The sequence below is a fragment of the Echiichthys vipera genome, assembly GCF_963691815.1.
Source record: "Echiichthys vipera genome assembly, chromosome: 4".
NCBI classification, from domain to species: Eukaryota; Metazoa; Chordata; class Actinopteri; order Perciformes; family Trachinidae; genus Echiichthys; species Echiichthys vipera.
Window position 1 is genome coordinate 1,650,672 of NC_139829.1, and position 20,712 is coordinate 1,671,383.

General features: G+C 42.9%; 1 protein-coding gene across 1 annotated transcript; it reads left to right on the top strand.

The window, feature by feature from the left end:
• Positions 1-1,152: 1,152 nt before the first annotated feature.
• Positions 1,153-20,398, top strand: marveld2b (MARVEL domain containing 2b). The gene is made up of 7 exons (XM_083912570.1): positions 1,153-1,222; positions 3,722-4,982; positions 15,951-15,986; positions 16,082-16,260; positions 17,745-17,916; positions 18,016-18,066; positions 19,868-20,398. Exons 2-7 carry the CDS (start codon positions 3,744-3,746, stop codon positions 19,982-19,984), a joined length of 1,794 nt encoding a protein of 597 aa, XP_083768696.1. The 5' UTR covers positions 1,153-1,222; positions 3,722-3,743; the 3' UTR covers positions 19,985-20,398.
• Positions 20,399-20,712: the final 314 nt, after the last annotated feature.

The window sequence follows — 20,712 nt, forward strand, 5'->3', positions numbered from 1 at the left end:
TAAGAACCACACCAAAATCATAGTCCAGAGGACAAATATTAATACTTGTGTTATTTTATTATTTCGTTTCTTTTTCCTCTCATGATGACAGGGGAGGCACAGCCTCACCTGCCTCCCCTGACCGCACGTCACTGGTGTAGCTGTCCTGTGTGGGAGGCGAAGAGCATAATAATAATAATGATGATGATAATAATAATAATAATAACAATAATAATAGCCTATAATAACAAAAACAGTGATAGCCAAAAATAAACCCTACTCTAGGCTGGCTCTCCGAATATCAAGCCAGTGAATTAGCCAATCGTGTGCTGCCTTCACGTGCTACGGAAAAGATGGTCCTTTCCTCTTGGAAATTACCAGTGTGTTGTTTTCAAGTGCGTTTGTTGTCGTAATTAATTAAAACATGGCGGATCCACAGATCCTGACCTGTTACTTGGGGAAACCATTTTAAACTGCCTATATCAGCTCCAGCTAGAAGAGGATTTATTCAAACACACACGGAAAATAATAGGCTGGGTTTTTTATAGATTATGAATGGTAGATTTTCTAAAAGGACAAAAGACATAGCTTATATTTCTGTTTTAGCTACATAAGATTGGTCTACAATCTCCCTTAAAAGCTCAAAAACATTGTTGTTGTAATAAAGTAGACTCTTGTGTTGGGCTTCGCGATGTTGAAAAGCTCAAAGGTTGTCTCATCTCGGCAACTCATGTCTCGCCAAAACTATCCGCTAACAGCAGCAGAAAACGTATAAAAGCGTGTATGCTCACAATTGATGACTCTTGAGATGCGCTTTGCGAGGTTGAAAAGCTCAAAGGTTGTCTCATCTCGGCAACTCATGTCTCAAAATATTCTACGAGCTTCCCAGTGGAAATTACCACGTGAGGGGGTGTTCATGTGCAAATTTCATGTCGTATTTTTGGTATTTACCATATTTCCCATAGGTCATGAAGGCTCCATTATATTAAGGCTCAGAAGTTGCGAAATCGGGTGTAAGTAGAGGCAGTGAACGCATCATTAGGCCGGTCAGACCGGCCAGGTGAGTTTCACCGCGCACGGGATCTGGGATCGGTTTTCTTTCCCGCTAATTGACGTGAGTGAAGCCGTAGTTCAAAGTGTTGACTGAGCTGAGGTCAGTGTGAGAGTGGGGAACAGAAGGTGATGGACAGGATGACGCTGCTCCCTGTTTGACTGAGGAAAACAGACGGAGAAGACGGAACAGGTGAGTCCGCGTCCACATATCCAATCAGTCGTATCATTTCGCTTTAATGACATGAATAGAGATGTTAACTTGAACTATATAGGAAGCCTATTCTCTGTTGTATTTCTCTGCTAACTGGAGTCCTTTGTTCTTCTTGATTTGTATTCAATTCTTAACGTTTACATGGGGGGTGGCTCAACGCAGGGGCGTTTTCTGCTTTCTACCAGTGTTTGTACGGGATTTCTGATTTATTAAATGCATGCTAACATTAACACATAAAACAGTTTGTTTTTTTACAACTTCACTTAATGTTTGGACTAGTTGTTTTGTTTCCAATTGTGTTCGAGTTAGAGTAGGGGGAAACCTAAAACATGCAGGGCAGTAGCCCTACATGAGCAGGACTGGCCAACAGGAGCTTGTTTGGACGGCCTTATCAATTGGCTCAAATGTTATGCTGCCTTCATGTGCTATAGAAAAAATGGTCCTTTAGTTAAAGGAAACATTGCGGACCCACAGATCCAGACCTGCTAGCTAGCATCTGCTCTGGGTAGGTAAACCAAACAATAACGGTATTTTTTTAAAATGACAGGAAGTGTTAACACATGATATTGAAATTGTCTATGCCACAACATTGTATAGGCTCCAAAACTATCCGCTAACAGCAGCAGAAAACGTATAAAAGCGTGTATGCTCACAATTGATGACTCTTGAGATGCGCTTTGCGAGGTTGAAAAGCTCAAAGGTTGTCTCAACCTGGCAACTCGTGTATCAAAATATTCTTCAAGCTCCCCAGTGGAAATTACCACGTGAGGGGGTGTTCATGTGCAATTTTCACGTCAGTTTTTGGTATTTAAAATAATTTCCATAGGATGAGAATTGCACTTCTCTGCAATTTGAAATTCAAACGCATCACGGCAGCCTTAGTTATTACATGACTAATCCATTAACCAATTACTGTCTGTAATGTAATGTAATATGTGAAACACTGTTTGACGGGGGACAAACTTTAAAACAACACAGATAAAGAAAGGTGACACCTCCAGCTCAGAGTGAACTGTCAGTACAGAGAGAAAACACACTGCCATCATAGCTTTCAGCCACTGACAGTTACAAGCTAACAAACAACAGAAACTAAGAAAAGATGCTAACTACATTTAGCATTCTGATACGTCTGTTAGTCCACCATTTTAGTGACAACGGATTCCTCATCTGTGTCTGGGTCTGATTGACAATGCAACTTTAACTTAGTTGCAGATTGTCCATGTGCCGGCAGCTCGGGCTCCGTGTTCGTCCATCCACCTTTGGGGCTCCAGGAGGGCTCCTCCGCCGCCTCCTGTTTGAAGCTGTCCCAATGGCTGATTCTCTCCCATTCTCTCCCTCCCATGTTATTAGTCATCTTGATTAGCCATTTGCGGGGCTTCTCTTTAAACCTTGGGACTGCTCATCAACCTAGAAGCTACAGTAGAACGTAGTTCTAGTAGTTACTGAAGAGTCTCAGCTACTGCAAGTACGTGCGGGAGGGTGGGGTGAGGCAGAATGCAAAATTTTTCAATGAAGGAGAAAGAGTATAGTTTTTGCTTTATATGTGGGAAATACTCATTAAACAAAATATTAATCATAGCTAGGGTTGCAAAGGGGCGGACATTTTCCTGTAAATTAATGGAAACTTTCCAGAAACTCTCCATGGGAAGTTAACTGGGGAATTTTGGAAATATTCCAAATTGATATTAACAGTAATACGATACATCAAATATATTTACCCCATAATATCATCAAAACTTACTTCACTTTATGTAGTCCACGGGCTCAAATGTGTGGCTTCAATCTTGTGCTCTGGGCTCCAAAATGTAGCCTTGAAGTCCAGGGTTCTAGAAATCATCTGTACATTTGATGGAAAAATGCACAGTGCATGTAGGGGACGTGTGCTATGTACATGTGATGGAGGAATAGCATAGAGTTTCTGATGCACTTGCATGAAATCTGGTTGTTTTATTCAAGATTATGCTAAAATATATTTTACATCCATGATCTGCAACCGCTTATCCCAGACCACTACACCACCGTTCTGCCCTAAAATATATTTTCCCCAACTATATTTAAAATCAGTTCAGTTACTTCAGTGGTAGGTCTTTTGGTTTTTGATGAATAACTCAGGGTTGGATCTGAATTTGCATGATCTTTTTTGGCACTAGAAAGAATTCGTCAAGAGCTTCCATTTGATATATCTGATATTAGCCCAAATTGTAACTTTTGCCCCTCTGGTTCTCATGGATGAAATTAAAGAAAATTAGCAATGGAAACCAAAACAAAGCCAATCTCTTGCAAGAAAGATATATTGCTGCTGAGATCTCAGTAATCACGTTTGTGAGTACAATGTTATCATAACCAAAATAAATTAAAGTTTTGAAAAGCTATAACTATAAGACACAAGTTAATATACATAGGAATCATCATTTAAAGCCACTGTAGGTCCATCTGTTGACAGTAGATGGTTTTAATCCACTTTCTTTCTCTCTGCAGCAAACACAGAGTCCTGGTCCCAATGTCTTCAAGAGGAGTTGGTTCCGTCACCAGGTTCAACCGAGTGCGGGAGATCCCACACTATGACCAGGTCCCTGTGGGGTCCTTATGGCCGGAAACAGATCTTCCTTCACCCCCAGAGCATTTGCATGGAACAGTGCCAGCTGTAAGTTTAGACCCCCTTCCCCCTCCCCCTCTACCCGAACAGCCAGCGGTTGGGCCTGAGTCCTTTTACTCCCCCAGCAATGATGAGCCAATGGAGGCTGACAGTGACGTCATGGACATTAAGCCAGTCCACCGCTTCATCCCTGACTCTGTCAAGAACTTCTTTCGTGGCAACAGCAGTAACCGTGGCAGCAAGGGCTGGGCCATTCCCCCTCCTGCACCACCTCTATCTGCACCTTCCTCCCCTACCCTGTCGTCCAGTAAGAGCGGCAACTGCCACACCACAGAAGGAGTCCCCTGCTCACCCCCTCCATCTCCGTCCCTTCTGGGGTCCTACCGTGACACCTATGGCGGCTCTGGGGGCAGCTACACCTCTCAGAAGGAGCGAGACAGGCTGCTTCTGGGTGCTGAAGCCCTTGACTCTGTATCTGCAGTACCCACCAATCTCTCAGCCTTGACCTACCATGAGCGGGTGGAGGAGTACCACCAGCGCTATGCGTATATGAAATCTTGGGCTGGCCTGCTGAGGATCCTGGGCTGTGTGCAGCTGCTGCTAGGAGCTGCTGTATTCGCCTGCGTCTGTGCCTATGTTCATAAGGACAATGAGTGGTTCAATATGTATGGATACTCCCAGCCGCAGCTGTTTGGGGGGCTCGGTGGAGGTGCTGGTGCATATGGACATGGGGGCAGTTACTACACAGGCCCAAAGACACCTTTTGTTCTGGTGGTGGCAGGCCTAGCATGGATAATGACTGTTATTCTGGTCGTTCTTGGTATGTCCATGTACTACAGAGCCATCCTTCTGGACTCTTCATGGTGGCCGCTCACAGAGTGCTCCATCAACCTACTCTTAGCAGTGCTCTTTTTAGCAGCAGGGATAGTGTATGTAAGGGACACCACTAGAGGGGGGCTATGCAACATACCAGTCTTTAATAACGGAATAAATGGGGCGTTTTGTCGGACCGAGGCTGGCCAGACAGCAGCCATCGTCTTTCTCTTCATCACCATGGTACTCTACTTCATTAGTGCAGGAGTGTGTTTGAAGCTGTGGAGGCACGAAGCAGCCAGGATCAGGAAGGAGGGGCTGGCACATGAGGTGTGTGACACACACGCACACGCACACACACACACACACACACACGTGATGTCAAGATACCAAAAATTCAGTAGTTCGTAACAAAACCAGTAAATTCTCTATGCCAATTCACGCATGCACGCACGCACACACGCACACACACCTAATTACTAAGGGCGCACTCACACTGTCCTTCCGCACCGCACCTCGGGCTTTAGGGTACTTGTACCCCCCCCCCCCCCCCTCCCTCTCCCCCCGCTTGCCAGCCCGTTTGTACTCACACTGCCTGGGCCATGGCCAATGCTTCTTGCCTCCCTATACGTCATCACGTCGTAACACGTCACACGCATTGATGACGTCATCGCAATGCGTCGCTTTGTTTACAAATCTTTCCATAAATCTCAGAGTTTTTGTGCGTCTTGTCCGACTGCTTTTCAATATTTTTATCCGACCAAATCTGCAATAAACACTCCACCTCCGCATCACACCAACGTAAACCTTTTGCTGCCACAGGCACATAAATGACATCAGAACTGCCGTAGGCCTCGTGCTCGTGCTCGTGCTTGTGCTCGTACACGTGCGCACGCTCGTGCTCATACATGTGCAAACGCTCTCTACAAAAGCCCACCTCTCTCAGACGGGCCGTGGACTGCCAGCTGGCCGCAGCTATGCGTGGAGCGGTTGCACTCACACTGGTCAAACGCACTAGGCTTTAGCCGAAAAACCTGTTTTGGCCCGGTGCGGAAGGACAGTGTGAGTGCGCCCTAACAGTAGATGCGTAATTTTTTCGGACTGCGTGGTGGTGGCATGTAGTTGATGTTAAAAGATTAAAATAAAAATGTTGGAAAACATTTGCAAAAGTATTTAATTGATAAGACGGACTGAAATGTAAAGAGGCGTGCGTTAAACCTATTGCGCGTACAGTGCCTTGAAAAAGTATTTTTCACATTTTGTCACTTCACAACCACAAACTTGAACTTATTTTATTGAGATTTTCTGTGATAGACCAACACAAAGTAACACATAATTGTTAGATGGAACACATATGATACATGGTTTACAAAAATTTAAGCAAATAAAAATCTGAAAAGTGTGGTGTGCATTTGTATTCAGCCCCCCTGTGTCAATGCTTTGGAGAGCTGCAATTACAGCTGCAAGTCTTTTGGGGTATGTCTCTACCAGCTTTGCACATCTAGAGACTGACATTTTTGCCCATTCTTCTTTGCAAAATAGCTCAAGCTCAGTCAGATTGGATTGAGAGCAACTGTGAACAGAAACTTTCAAGTCTTGACACAGATGCTCAACGGGATTTAGGTCTGGACTTATTTATCCCGAGGGAAATTATTGTGCAACAGTTTCAATACAAAGGTGGGAAAGGATCAGAGTGACAATAAGCTAACATAAATCAAATCAAAAGAAAGCTAACATAAAATAAATCAAACAATTAAGTAGATGTGACAGAGTGCAACGGACATTGTGGTTAAACGTAGGTATATACAACAATACGCACCGTGCAGTTTAGTGGCATATTGAAATAAAATAAATACAAACTAAATAAGTGATAACCGTGTTAAACGTTTAGAAGCATTTCTTACTGAACTAAGTTACAGTAAAGTACAGTAAAGTGTAGCAGCATTTCTTACTGAAATAAGTTACAGTGCAACTAAATAAAGTGATGTAGTGATGGTAAAAAGTGATATAAAGTGACAAAGTGATTTTTTTTCTCAGGACACAGTGGGCCTCATTTATCAAACGAACGTACGGCAGAAAAACGTGCGTACGACCATTTCCTGGCAAACGTCGGCATTTATCAATTTGGACGTGAGCGAGAGCTACGATCAAATCTCACGGCTGGTCTGAGATCGTGAACGCAAATTTGAGCCTGTGTATTTGCGGTGCAGCACAGCAAAATCTGGCTGAAAAAAATGAACGAACCTCAGCTGTTATTAGGCATAAGCAGTCACATATTAAGAACAGATCAAAACGGATTCTTAAAACGAATAAAAAAAAACATAAAAATTGTGGTTGGAGCGATTTATTGTACTCACATGCGCCTGAAGGCACCATCCATGAATGATTACGCATTCATCAATCGCCAAAACTACCACTCGATAAATGTACAGGTGATGTGTGATGCCAAGCTATCGCTTTTAAACGTGGTGGGGAACACACGCAATTCTTTTAAATATCAAAACAGCTCGGCTCCAGCCCCCCGCGACCCCGACATTGAATTAATGAATGAATATGTTGGCGCGCGGCTGCAGCAAGACGCACTGCAGAGCCAAAGTCATCTCCTTGGTAAGTGGCTACCCTCGATAAATTGCATTAAATCAAACAAGGTATCAGATGATTAACATCTTGGTATGGTTCTAGGTGACAAAGGTTATCCTCTTACGGAATACCTAATAACCCACCGGTAACGCCAGTGTTGTGCTGTACTCAGCACCCCGGCCGTGAAATGCACCCCTCGCATTATAGGTGATATTCTGGATCAGAAGGCTGTTGTTTCCACCTATAGGAGTTGTTTATATACAGGTAACCCACAACGGTCAGAACATTGGTTACTTACAGTCTTTAAACTATTTAAAAGAGTTTAAAGTCACAAACTTGGATAAAAGCGAACACAAAACAACACCTTTTTTATATTCTGTGGAAATAAACTGCAGCCATAATTATAAAATGAATTAAATGGATCTTTTGAATATCACCTATAATGCGAGGGGGTGCATTTCACGGCAGGGGTGCTGAATACGGCACACCTGTCCAACAGTGCGCACAGGCGCACTCGCGTCTCAGTGGAGCGCTGCTTCGGTTTGACTCCCTCCATTATTTTTTTCCATACAGCGTTTTTATGGGCCCTTTTATTCCACTCTTAAGACTGACAAAAAGCACATCTTTATTTTGCTCCATCTCGGATGTCAGGATGCCGATCTGTGTGTCGGAAAAGTTTATTTTCTTCCCAGCGTTCCTTCTCTACATGTTTGACCTCAGTGGGCGAGGCCTCCGAACCAGGAATATTTAAGGGCGTAACATGTTAATGACGATCAAATTCAACCGCCGCATTTATCAAGGCCCGCTCATTCATACGCTAAGATTGGTCCGATACGAATGTTTCATAAATCACACGTGGGTCCTGTCATACGACCAATTCTGCGCTCAGATCTGCGCCAGTTTTCACGCAAGTTTGATAAATGAGGCCCAATGTCTTCACTATTCCTTACCAAACTAACACATGAATATTCTTTGATCTAAACCATTCCATTGTGCCTCTGGCTGTATGTTTAGGGTCATTGTCATGCTGGAAGGTGAATCTCCTTCCCAGTCTCAAGTCTTTTGCAGCATCCAACAGGTTTTCTTCCAGGATTGCCCTGTACTTGGCTCCCATCAACTCTGAGCAGCTTCCCTGTCCCTGCTCAAGAAAAGCATCCCCACAGCATGAGGCTGCCACCACCATGTTTCACAGTGGGGATGGTGTGTTCAGGGTGATGAGCAGTGTTACTTTTTCTCCACACATAGCGCTTTGCATTCAGCCCAAAAGTTCAACTTTGGTCTCATCTGACCAGAGCACCCTCTACCAAATGTTTGCTGTGTCCCACACATGGCTTGTGGCAATTTGAAAATGGGACTTCTTTATGTCTGTTTTTCAACAATGGCTTTCTTCTTGCTACTCTTCCATAAAGACCAGATTTGTGGAGTACACAACTTATAGTTGTCCTGTGGACAGATTCTCCCATCTGAGTGGATTTGTGGATTTCTGCAACTCCTCCAGAGTGACCATGGGCCTGTTGGCAGCTTCTCTCACCAGTGCTCTCCTCGCTCGGTCTGTCAGTTTATGTGGATGGCCATGTCTTGGTAGGTTAGCAGTTGAACAGTGCTCCTTAAGATGTCAAAATTTGGATATTCTTTTATAACCTAACCCTGCTTTAAACTTCTCCACAACTTTTTCCCTGACCTGTCTGGAGAGTTCCTTGGTCTTCATGATGCTCTTTGTTGACTTGTGTTCTCTAACAAAGCACTGAGGCCTTCACAGAACAGTTGTATTTATAATGATGCTAAATTACACACAGGTGAACTCTTAACTAATTAGGTGACTTCTGAAGGCAACTGATTGCACTGCATTTTATTTAGGGGTATCAGAGTAGAGGGGGCTGAATACAAATGCACGCCACACTTTTCAGATTTTTATTTGCTTTGTTGGTACTTTAGGATTAATTGAATCAAAAGTGTGACTATCAAATTAAATATTTGAAAAAGAAAATGAATAAAGAAAAATTACAAAAAAATAATAATAATAATTAATAACTTTAATTTATTAAAAACTTCACACAGAGAACCAATTAAATGTAGGGCCTTGACTCACGTTCAGATTATGAGATTAAGTATTCTCAATAAACTTATCGTTAATCAAGTAAATATTAGTTATCACCAATAATTATCAAAGATAATAATAAAATTGACTCTAGTTAAACCAGAGTTCCTCTGGGCACCACTGTCATAGATGGAGTGACAATTAATATAAAAGTCTCATTAAATATATTTAACAGTATATATTTAATCAATTGAAGGATTTAAAAGTTATTTTCTTAGTAGAGGCTGGCTCATTCATCTTTGTGTAATATTAAATAAACAGAGATATGGTAAACACAAACATCTATTAACAAATTAATAAATGCAACAAACAAAACACAATAAACTAACTAAACCGTGTAAAGTGTGTGCGTGCGTAAGTGTGTGCGTGTGTGTGTGTGTGTGTGTATGAGAGACAAAGAGGAGAGGTGTGGGGCTTGGACCCCTGCAGAGATGCTGTGAAGATTTAAGTTACACAAAAGCCAGCAGGCTGAAGACCTCAGAAGTTCTAATTCAGGTAACAACATGATAACAGTTCTATCTAGCCGTTCATACAGTCCTATGACGTGTAGTAATGCCCAGTTGGTGATTCATTTCCAGTTCATGAGATGGGAAAGATAAGTTGCGTTGCTTCGATGCCAGTGCCTGGTCCTTGTGAAGGAGCCTGGTTGAAGAAAGGTTCTTGTCTTGGTTGTTGCTCTTAGACAGAAGAGGACTCAGATCGCTCTTTGTTCTGCTCAGTTGAGTTGGTATCCGGTTGGTTAACCTGGCTGAGTATCCTACTCGATACAGGCCATTTTCAGGGCCGAGGGACAGCGGGCAGCTGGTCCCTGGATCCAGCAGGAGATTGTTGAGTTGAGTGTGGAGATTCCAAGGAAGAGAGGCCAAGGGAGAAGAAAGAGCAGGAAGTGTCCTACAGTTTTATAGACACTGATGATGTCATCACCAGAGGTCAGGTCAGCCAATGAACTGTTTGGGGGTCCCTTGGAGAATTCACACCTGGATGTGACCTGTTGGGGAGAGTGTATGGCAGGCTTTTTCTGTGACCATGCACTCGGGGACAAAGGCTCCCAGGCTTTGGGCCTAGTCTTTCCTTTTGTTTGAGAAGGCAGAGGCCTTCTCATAATCAAACTGAAAGTTCACGTTAATCCAGAAATGAACAATCATCTTTGGGATGCCGGTTGCACCTACAGCCTAAATTTTTGTAAACAATGTATAATTTTAGTTTTACTTCACAATTATGTGTTACTTTTTGTTGGTCTATCACTCTCAAGTCTGACTGGAACACTCTATACTGCCCCCATTAGTTCAGGAAGAGACACAGCACCCAAACTTACGGAGCAAGTATCAGTTCTCGTGACATCCCTAACACTCACACGTCATTGATAATCCTTTCAACTAGACATGTGTGGGCTGTCATGAACGGTGCGGGGAAATAACACTGGGAAACTGGACCCAAATGATGACACAGACACGGGGTAAAAGTACAAAACAAAAAGTTTAATTTAAACGATAAACAAACGTAAAATAACGACAGGGAAGACAGATATACTGAAAACTAGACGGTCGGGGAAAACAGGATGAGGAAACGACGGACAATCAGGGAACAGGACGAGGAAACAGGAATGCGGGAAACTACGGAGAAACAAAGAGAACAACGATTAATACAGCAAACAACGTTTGGATAAATAAAAAACGAGGAGCGCAAAAACCAAAACGACAAATGAAACAAACGAGTAACGGGAGCCAATCCGACAAAGAGTTTACCAAGGGAAGGATAACAATGGGTCTTTATACTCTTCAGATGATCAGCGTAACAGGCTGCAGCTGGGTAAGGCCACGCCTTCCGGACCTGGACAAACCAAAACACCAAGGAGAGACACATGCAGGGAAAAACAGACAGAGGGAGAAAAACTCAAACAAAAGGGAGAGAGGAGGGTAATGACAGAACCAACTCTTGACATGGGCTTTGTTGTGTTCGTGGGCTTACCTTTACTGTCGGCAATGTATGTGATATACTACAGTGGCGGCTGGTGGATTTTCTCCAGGGGGGGCTATAACTCCATAATAGACATACCTTATACCAAAAAGCAAGCGAACATGTACTAAGGTATCACACCAGTGTATTTACATGAATGAAAACAACAAAAGCAACATTATAATTTCATGAAGTGTTCTACTTTTTGTCCATAAATGTTGCCCTTCTGTCCTTGAGAGAAGTGAAATTCTCAATGACTCTGTGGTTAAAGTCAGGGATGGTTTTGGCAAGATGCTTCTCCATAGAGAGCATGGCCAACACATTGAGATGATCCTGTGACATTGTGTTCCTGAGAAGGGTCTTGATTCTCTTCAGTGTTGAAAAGCACCTCTTTGATTCAGCCGTAGTCATTGGAGTTGTGATGAGGATCTTAAGCAGAGCCACAGTCTCTAAGAATGTGTCCTGAAGATTGTTCCCCATGAAGAGCTGGTTCAGAGCCACAGTACCACTGCAGCTCTTCAACTCATCATTGCTGTAGATGAGAGCCAGTTCAGTGTTCCGCTTGCTCTTGTGCAGCAGTGGATAAGCCTCCACGGTGGTGTTCAGTGCTGCTTCAGGGAACTGGCTGTGGTACTGCTGGAATCTGTCTGCCTGTCCTTCAACTAGGCCCAGTGTGCGGCTGAGATAGACTGCCACTGTGTTCTCCACAGAGAGTAAGGAGGGAATCTCTGAACAGAACCAGAAGAGAGAAGTTCATCTTTAGTCACCAGGTAAAATAACAAGAAATGGTTCAAGTATAATAACACAATATCAGTAATATTAAACAGAACATTAATTTACCTGATCTTTTGTATGCTGTCTGTGAACTGCTGCATGATTCCCTGAACTGAGTTCACGGTCCGCTTCTGGAGCTGGCTGTAGAGAATGTCCACATGAGACATGATGATATGGAACAGTTTCAGGAAGAAGCTGAAAGTATCATCCTCCAGCAGTCTCACAAAGCCTCCAGCTTCTCTCACAGTGACTGGATCAAACTCTCCTGTCCCTGATGGTTTCATTGGAGCAGGTCTTCTCCAGGTGTGCTCAAAGATAGTGTTCACAGCTCGGCTGGGGAAGTACCACCTCACTGTGCTTACTCTTGGGAGTCTGTGGGCCACCACTCTATCAAGCACGCTGGTTCTCTTTGGAGATCTTGAAAAAAAAGTCAGAGAATCCAGCCAGGTCTGAGAAGAAATGACTCACTTTTGGGATATGGGAAGTCACTTGCTGCATGATGAGGTTATGTTGGTGAGCATAACAGTGGACATAGTGTGCATTAACATAGACATCCTGGACTTTCTTCTTCACACCACTTGTGGCTCCTCTCATGACACTTGCACCATCACATGCTTGAGCGATGGGCTTGCTCTCCTGGTCATCAGGGCGAAAGAAGCCCAACCTATCCTGAAGTGCTGTTGCGATGGAATCAGCTGTGGCACTTTGGAGAGGTATGAACTCAAAAAAACTCTCTTGGACATGATAGGCTTTGTCGTTGTAGCGGATCACAAGTACCAGCTGACACTGAGTGGAAATGTCCATTGTTTCATCAGTCTAGATGGAGACAAAGTCTGCACTCCTAATTTCTGCAATGATGAACTTTCTCAAAACTGACAGCATGCAGTCAAGGAGTTCATTCTGTACAGTCTTGGATGTACCCTTAAACACAGTGGCAGTCTGCAGGTGCTCATGTAGAACCGCATCCAGTGATGCTACAAAATCCACCAATCCTCTACAAACACCAGGATTTTCTGAGCTTTCACTTTCATCATGGCCGCAGGGCAAGTTCAAATGCACCACAGACCTTAACACAGTATATTATTGGTGATGGAATGTGCGACTTTTTGTCAACCTCCTCATTGTGTTTACTGATCCCTACCCCGTAGCCTTCATCAAGCTCAGATGAAATGTTAATTCTCCCAAACATGGTTAGTCACAGTGCATATTGCATGTGGATCCCAGTTTGCTCATGCTTCTTTGCCTTTTCTGAAAAGTGCTTTAAATCAGTCATACATGTACTAATCCATGCTCTGTCAGCAAAGATTTTTGCGCCCCGGGGCGTAAATACGTCACCAATCAGACAACATCCATGAACGAAAACAACTTTACTCATCATTAAGAACTATAAAATATTTCTCTTGCACTTCTAAAAAAAATCGGACTATTTTTCGAAATATTTTTATTTTAATTACTTTTTTATCTTAAATCCACTGATATACTTCCATATCTTGCTCCGTGCATTTGCTTTTTCAACAAATAGGGCGGTCGGCAGGAGCACTCGAGCCACGGTTAGTAAATTCTACCCTTCATTCCTTTTCAAGAAAATGATCTGTGACCTTGTCGTACCAACTAGGTGTCTTTTCCAGGGACTTGAGCTAGGCTGCTTAAACGGCCTTGGCCCAGCTGGAGCTGCTGCGCCAGGTTACGGGGGGAGAAGCTCCGCAGCTGCTGCTGCTTGTTGGGGAAAGAAACGCAGAGTGACAGAACAGAGTCGCCAAACACAACGCTAGTCGTTTTCAACAAAGACAAAGTCTCTGGGTATCGGTAAAGTCCCTGGATCAGTTCAGAACAACGGAATGAAAAACTTAGAAAATGCCCCGCTGGATGATTATTCTTCAAGATCGCTGATTCGTTCATTTAGCTGTCAATCAAAAAAGGATTCCACCTCAGACAGCTCATCTGATCATCATGCAGAAGCCGAGCGTCCGGGCCAGACCACTGTCCCATTGACCCTCAGAGACGCTGAGCGTCCGATGGGCGGGACAAAGCCCAGCATTTATCCATTGAGCGTCTAGTTTGGCTGCAGTGGAACAACCCGCTCTACGCTTCCCCACTGAAGTCAGTAGAAGCTGAGCGTCCGACTGTGTAAAGCGCTCTGGGGATGAATGAGAAGGAGGTTGCACTGGTTACCTGTGATAAGTAGCTGATTCTGAACAAAAGATGAAGGCTTTCTAGCACGTATTTAGTCAATGAATTCTGAAGTCAATCTGTCTCAATTCAGATTGGCTGTTTTGTCTCCAATCAGCTCGTTAAAAGAAGTATTACAGCTACATCCCGGAAGCATTCAGAAACATCACCAGACCGCAGTGGAGTTGTTCGACTAAAGCTGGATTATTATTTTTTGTTATTTACTGTTGTGACCGTAGGTTATAGTCGCCTGTACTTGGGTAGGGTAAGAAAGGAAAGATACGGAGACTCCATTCACTGAACGGGACGGTGTACTTTATTTCTTCACTCCTCTCAAGTCAGACAAACTCCTATCGCCAACACTTCCAATCTGTCACCTTCAAAATAAAAGCACTCAGGAAACTGGGATACATTATTAATACGGTGTATTACAGCGCTGTTGTGTCACATTGTCTGGATTAACGTTATGTCTCCATGTATCTTGAGACATCAGCTGTTGTAACCAAAATGTCCCATTAGGGCCACATGTAACTAGTATGTATTACTTTGGTTATTTATTATATTTATAAACCTTTTATTAAAGTTTTGTACGTTAGCTACTGTTTTTGACATGAATTAGCAACATTGGCAACATACAAGATAGTTTGCAAGTTAACTAACATACAAACAAACTTTAATAAAAGGTTCATTGGTATGATATATAACCAAAGCATTACATACTAGTTACAAGTGGCCCTGATTGGACATTTTGGTGTTGCTGTTCAAACGACATTATCTGGTTATGTAGGCCAGGACTGCTAGACTGGGGGGTAAACTAACATCACACAACAGCTGATGTCTCAAGATACATGGAGATATTATGTTATTCCAAACAACGTGACAAAACAGCGGTGTAATACACCTTATTAATAATGTACCTCAGTTCCTCTTGGGTGCTTTTATTTTGAAGGGGACAGAGGGGAAGTGTTGGCGATGTGAGTTTGTCTGACTGAAGAAATTAAGTACACCGTCCCGTTCAGTGAATGGAGTCTCCATATCTTTTATTTCTTATTCTAACCCACGGTGACGATAGTAAATAATAAAAATAATAATCCAGCTTTAGTCGAACAACTCCACTGTGGTCTCTTGATGTTTCTGAACACTACTGTCTGCCCGGAATGATCAAGTGTTCGCATGGGCAAAACCAATGTTTACATACAGTAGTTAGTTACAGCAGAGAAAAGGAGCAGGGCAGAGGGACATCGTCTCTGAAAATTGTGGATTTTATCATTGGCTTTGCTCATGCAAACATTTTGTCATGCAAGTCCAAAGTTGAATAATTGGGATCACTATCTATCTTGCTGCATGTTCTCTCTACCCCCCCCCCCCCCCCCCCCCCCACCACCACCACCTCTCTCTCTCTCTCGCGCTCTCTCTCTCTCTCTCCCCACACACACCGTACTGGAGCGGGGTGACAGCCTGTCTGTAACGAACAGAACATGAATACACATTTAACATTAAGCACTGTAAATGCTTCCTGTCTCATCTGCAAGGAGTACGCTGCTGTTCTCTGGGAATACAATCTTCTATTAAGCATGCAGAGCAGTATCTGGGACATTTAGCTGAATTTGTTTAACTCATCAAAAGACTGTTCATGCAGCCCCACTAGGAAAAAGAAGACTATTAACACGTCATTGAACATCTAGTGAATCTTTCCCCATCTCTTCTTCCCCTAAACCTAGATGAAAACTATTGGATCATCACTCCCTCTGTCTGTAGTAAGTACACAAGATTTATTTTTCAATGTTCCAGCAGACACCAGATTGAACACAGTTTACATGAACTGAATGCATATCATGTTTATCTGCTGTAGCTGGGTCCAGCCTCCAGGGCCTCAGAGCAGACTCCTCTCCCCACTCTCCAGCCAGACATCATGGACACTCCTTACAACTCTGCAACCGCTCCTCTGATAGCGCTTGAGCCAGAGATCCTCAGAGGTCACATACCAGCTGGACACATCCCCAAACCTGTCGTCATAGCTGACTATGTGGCGTGAGTATAACTTTGTAGCATTGTGTAGTCCCATCGCAACCTTGAAGGTTCAAAATAAGGGAACAAGTTTTTAATAAAAAAGTATTAATACTTGATTTATTCTGAAACACTTTTTTTTTTTTCTGTTCAGAATTAAATAGAATATCCGCTGTGGCTATACCACTGCTGTACTAGAATGTTTTTTAAATTACCCACTTCAACAAAAAACTTTATTTGGGGGAAAAAAAACAGTGAGCAAAATTAGAGAACACTTTCAGATCCCTCCCAGTTATTGATGTTAATCTGGCTTTTGCTGCAAAACCTGAAATGATAACGCATAAAAAATATATATATTTTCCCAGTTTTTTCTCTCCCCCCACCCTTCTCTCTCTCTCTCTCTCTCTCTCTCTCTCTCTCTCTCTCTCTCTCTCTCTCTCTCTCTCTCTCTCTCTCTCTCTCTCTCTCTCTCTCTCCTCTCTCTCTCTCTCTCTCTCTCTCTCTCTCTCTCTCTCTCTCTCTCTCTCTCCCTCTATTTCAATTCAATTTCAACAAGCTTTATTGGCATGACTGTGGTTCACAATATTGCCAAAGCGTACAGAATTACAGAAAAAAGTAACAATGATGATGATGATAATAATAATAATAACAATAATAATAATAATGATGATGATAACAATAACAACAATAATAATAATAATAATGATGATAACAATAATAAGCAGCATATCAGTGTGCAGGTCAACTCATGTGGAGGAAATCATGTCAGGTGTTGTTGTGCAGGTCGTCTCTTCTCCTGTGGCAGGCGTTCACATATCTCGCTGCATCTACAGCAGTGCCACTTTTTTCTCCCAGTAAATGTTGTAGTTTTTCTTGGTCGGATAGTTTGGGGAAGTCTGGGGTTGAACCTGTGATTTTAGTGTATATCAGGGTTCTGAGATCATGTGTCGCAGTACAACAGGAAGTGTTGCTCTGTCTCCACCTGTCTGTGTGGACAGAAGCGACACAGCCGTTCCTCTCTGGATAGCCAGGTCTGTCTGTGTCTGCCGCTCTCTAAAGCCAGACTGTGGTCGCTGAGTCTGTACATGGTCAACGTTTTCCTCAGTCTGGGCTCAGTTACAGAGCTCAGTTTAGGGCCAAATAGCATTGAAGTTTGCTCTGGGTTTTGGTTGTGGATGTCCAATAGTCGATGTAATTGTCTTTTTCTTTTGCTATAATTTGGTGGGGCTGGATGGTGTGAGGCCGGTCTTGGTGCCCGGTGCTGTTGGAGTTCAGCCTGTGGACCAGCTGGCTGAGGGGACTCCCTCCTTTGCTCTCCTCTTGGCATTGTAGGGCTTTGTAGTGGTAGGAGCTGGGCTCACTGGCTCTGAGGTGTTGGTAGAACTTTATTGCTCTTTTTTGGATCCGAATTAAAAGGGGGAAGCAGTTGTTGTTGGGCTTTTTTTTCAACTGACTGTGACATATTCATTTGTAGTTTGAATGTGTTGTCTCTTGTTCTGTTTCCACAGAAAGTACTCCAGCATCCGCACAGAAGAGGAGAGAGACCAGTACAAGGCTGTGTTCAATGACCAGTACGCTGAGTACAGAGAGTTACATGCTGAAGTTCAGGCCATGGCCAAGAAGTTTGAAGAGATGGACGAGATGATGCACAACCTTCCCTCCCGGCCTTCCAGCCAAATGGTACCACCCTCACTCCTCTTCTCTCCACAAAAGCATGCACGCACGCACATGCACACAGTATGACTGACTATATCCAGTAATATTATAATTTTGTTTCAGGAGAAGGAGCGGATCAGTGGCATATTAATGGAATATCAGAAGAAGAAAGCTGTAAGTATCGTAAAAGCAAATTTTTGATCCAAACACTGTCACTTACTGAGTGACTGTTTCTGTGCCAAGAGTCCAAGCTCTGGATCAGGTTTTAGAAAGTTATTTCTGTTTCTATAAACATTTGATTTACCTTGATGCACCTGTGCAATGAAAAAAATCAGTTAACAAAATATACTGTATATATATATATACAATATATCCCTTCCACTTTGATACCTCCTTCAGTATCAAAGTTATCGTGCTGATTGTTGTCTGTGCATTGCTAACAGGAAATGCTGGTAACCAAAGAAACAGGACTTTCATGATGTAGATGTGCCAAAATCTGAACAAATATATATTTTAAGCTTAAAACAATAGGTGTTGTGTGTGATAGATGCTCTGGTGTTATTTCTACTGCATAATCTGATATTCAGGCCTTGTGGTGCCATTTTATATACTGCTCAAAAAATGAAGTGAACACTTAAAGGTCACAGTATAACACCAAGTGAGTTAAACTGCAGGGATATCAATCTGCGAATCTGTGAATCAATCTCATCTGCTTTGGTGCAAATAGAAGTGACAACAGCTGCAAAAGAGAGGCAAAAGTAAGACAACCCACAAAAAGAGAATGGTTTTGATGTGGTGGCCACAGACACTTGTTCTCTCCTCATCCTTCCTGACGGATTCCTCTCTAGTTTTATGTTCTGCTACTGTTAGTGCTGGGCAATATGGACCAAAAGTCACTTCTCCATATTTTTTAGCTGAATGACAATACTTGATATACAGTATACCTTGATATTTTACCTTGATATATACCTGTGATTTCAAGAAGATTGAAACTTTATAAGGACACAGATTAATTTAAGTCCCTCAAAAGGCCGGTCGTTCACGTAAAACAAGTGCACGAGAACACAGGATTATGAGAAGACTCTCAATGTGGAATCAGTTCAACACTGCAGCTGGAGTTGGTCTCCAGTTCAGTGCTGAATACGGAAAGGATCTGTCTCTGTACACAGTGTCTCATCGTTTAAGACTTTTTAGAGTGAAAGCCCACTCTGCAGTGACCAAACCTCTCATCAGCAGAAAGAATAAAAAGGCTAGACTTTCCTTTGCTAAGGAGCATGTTGTGTGGACAGAGGAGAACTGGTCCAGAGTGACTTCAGTGATGAGAGGACGTTCAGTTTACTTGGGTCTGATGGAAACATTATTTTGGGTGTGGGACTGGGGAAAGACTGAACCCAAAGTGTGTAAAGAAGTCAGTTAACTCTGGAGGAGGAAGTGTCATGGTTTGGGGATGTTTTCTGCAGCAGGAGTTGGGCCTCTTGTGCAGCTACATGGCAGGGTGAATGCAAATGTTTATTTGAACCTACTTCAGCAACATGCAATACCTTCACTGCAATTGTCTCCAAATCAGCTGCAATTTTCATATAAGACAATGCCTCCTGTCACACTGTAAAACAGGTGAAGCAGTTCACTGAAGCTCAGAATAATGAAACAATGAAATGTCCAGAGTCCAGATCTAAACCCCATAGAGAATCTCTGGAAAATCCTTGGTAACAAAGTAATGTCTAAGAAACCCACTCCAGTTAGTGACGTGTGGAAGAGACTGAGTCAGAATGGACCAAGATCAAACCAGAGCAGTGTGAGAAACTAGTGATGTCCTGTGGGTTGGGATGTGCTGAAGTCATTCAAAGCTCTGGCCTCTACACTTCCTGTTCATTTTTGAATCCTATAGAAGAAAACATTGTTGAAATCTCCTCTTCTGACACAATAGTTACTGTTCTCTAATTTTGATTTGATCTATTTCTGTTTTTCTTGCCAGGACCCAACGTATTTGGAGAAAAGGGAGAGGTGTGAATACCTAAAGAACAAGCTCTCTCATATCAAACAGAAGATTCAGGAGTACAACAAGGTCATGGAGTGGAACGATAGCAACTAAACACCACAACACTTTTAGAGACCAGAGAAGTGGGACTGTGGTGGGACCTGAACTGTTGGTCGAAAACTACCCTCATTGCTAATTGTATTCCATTTCCACATTAAAACAGGTGGACCTGCCGTCACTGCTGCTAGTAATGCCATCATAACAAACAGAAAGGAATTTTCATAGGGTGAACAAGATCAGTGGAATTCAGTAGAAAGTCCTTAGAGAGAATAGTGAGAGGCAAAAACAAAAAGTAAGGTCATCAAAATGGGATCGTGGAGAGCTGGAATGGATCATGTGTAACCTCAGTAAATGATCGGCTTTTTTATATACTGTACACACACACACACACACACACACACACACACACACACACACACACACACACACACACACACACACACACACACACACACACACACACACACACACACACACACACACACACACACACACACACACACACACACACACACACACACACACACACACACACACACACACACACACACACACACACACACACACACACACACACACACACACACACAGAAAGGAAACAAACAAAGGGGAAGATTTGGGAAATGAGTTTTGTTGTTTTACCTGGAGATAAGAAGATGAATACCAGTTTCCACTTAGCAACAAAGACTAGAAGCCCAGGGAAAATGCCAAAGCCCCTGTATTAATGTTGCTATGGACATTTTTAGTACACCTCATTTTATGCTTGTGTTTGCTGTCAGCTG

Coding starts and splice junctions, on each gene's coding strand:
- marveld2b (XM_083912570.1), top strand. CDS start 3,744: ATGTCTTCAAGAGGAGTTGGTTCCGTCACCAGGTTCAACCGAGTGCGG. Junction 4,983..15,950: donor AGGAGGGGCTGGCACATGAG/GTGTGTGACACA, acceptor CCCTAAACCTAG/ATGAAAACTATTGGATCATC. Junction 15,987..16,081: donor CATCACTCCCTCTGTCTGTA/GTAAGTACACAA, acceptor TATCTGCTGTAG/CTGGGTCCAGCCTCCAGGGC.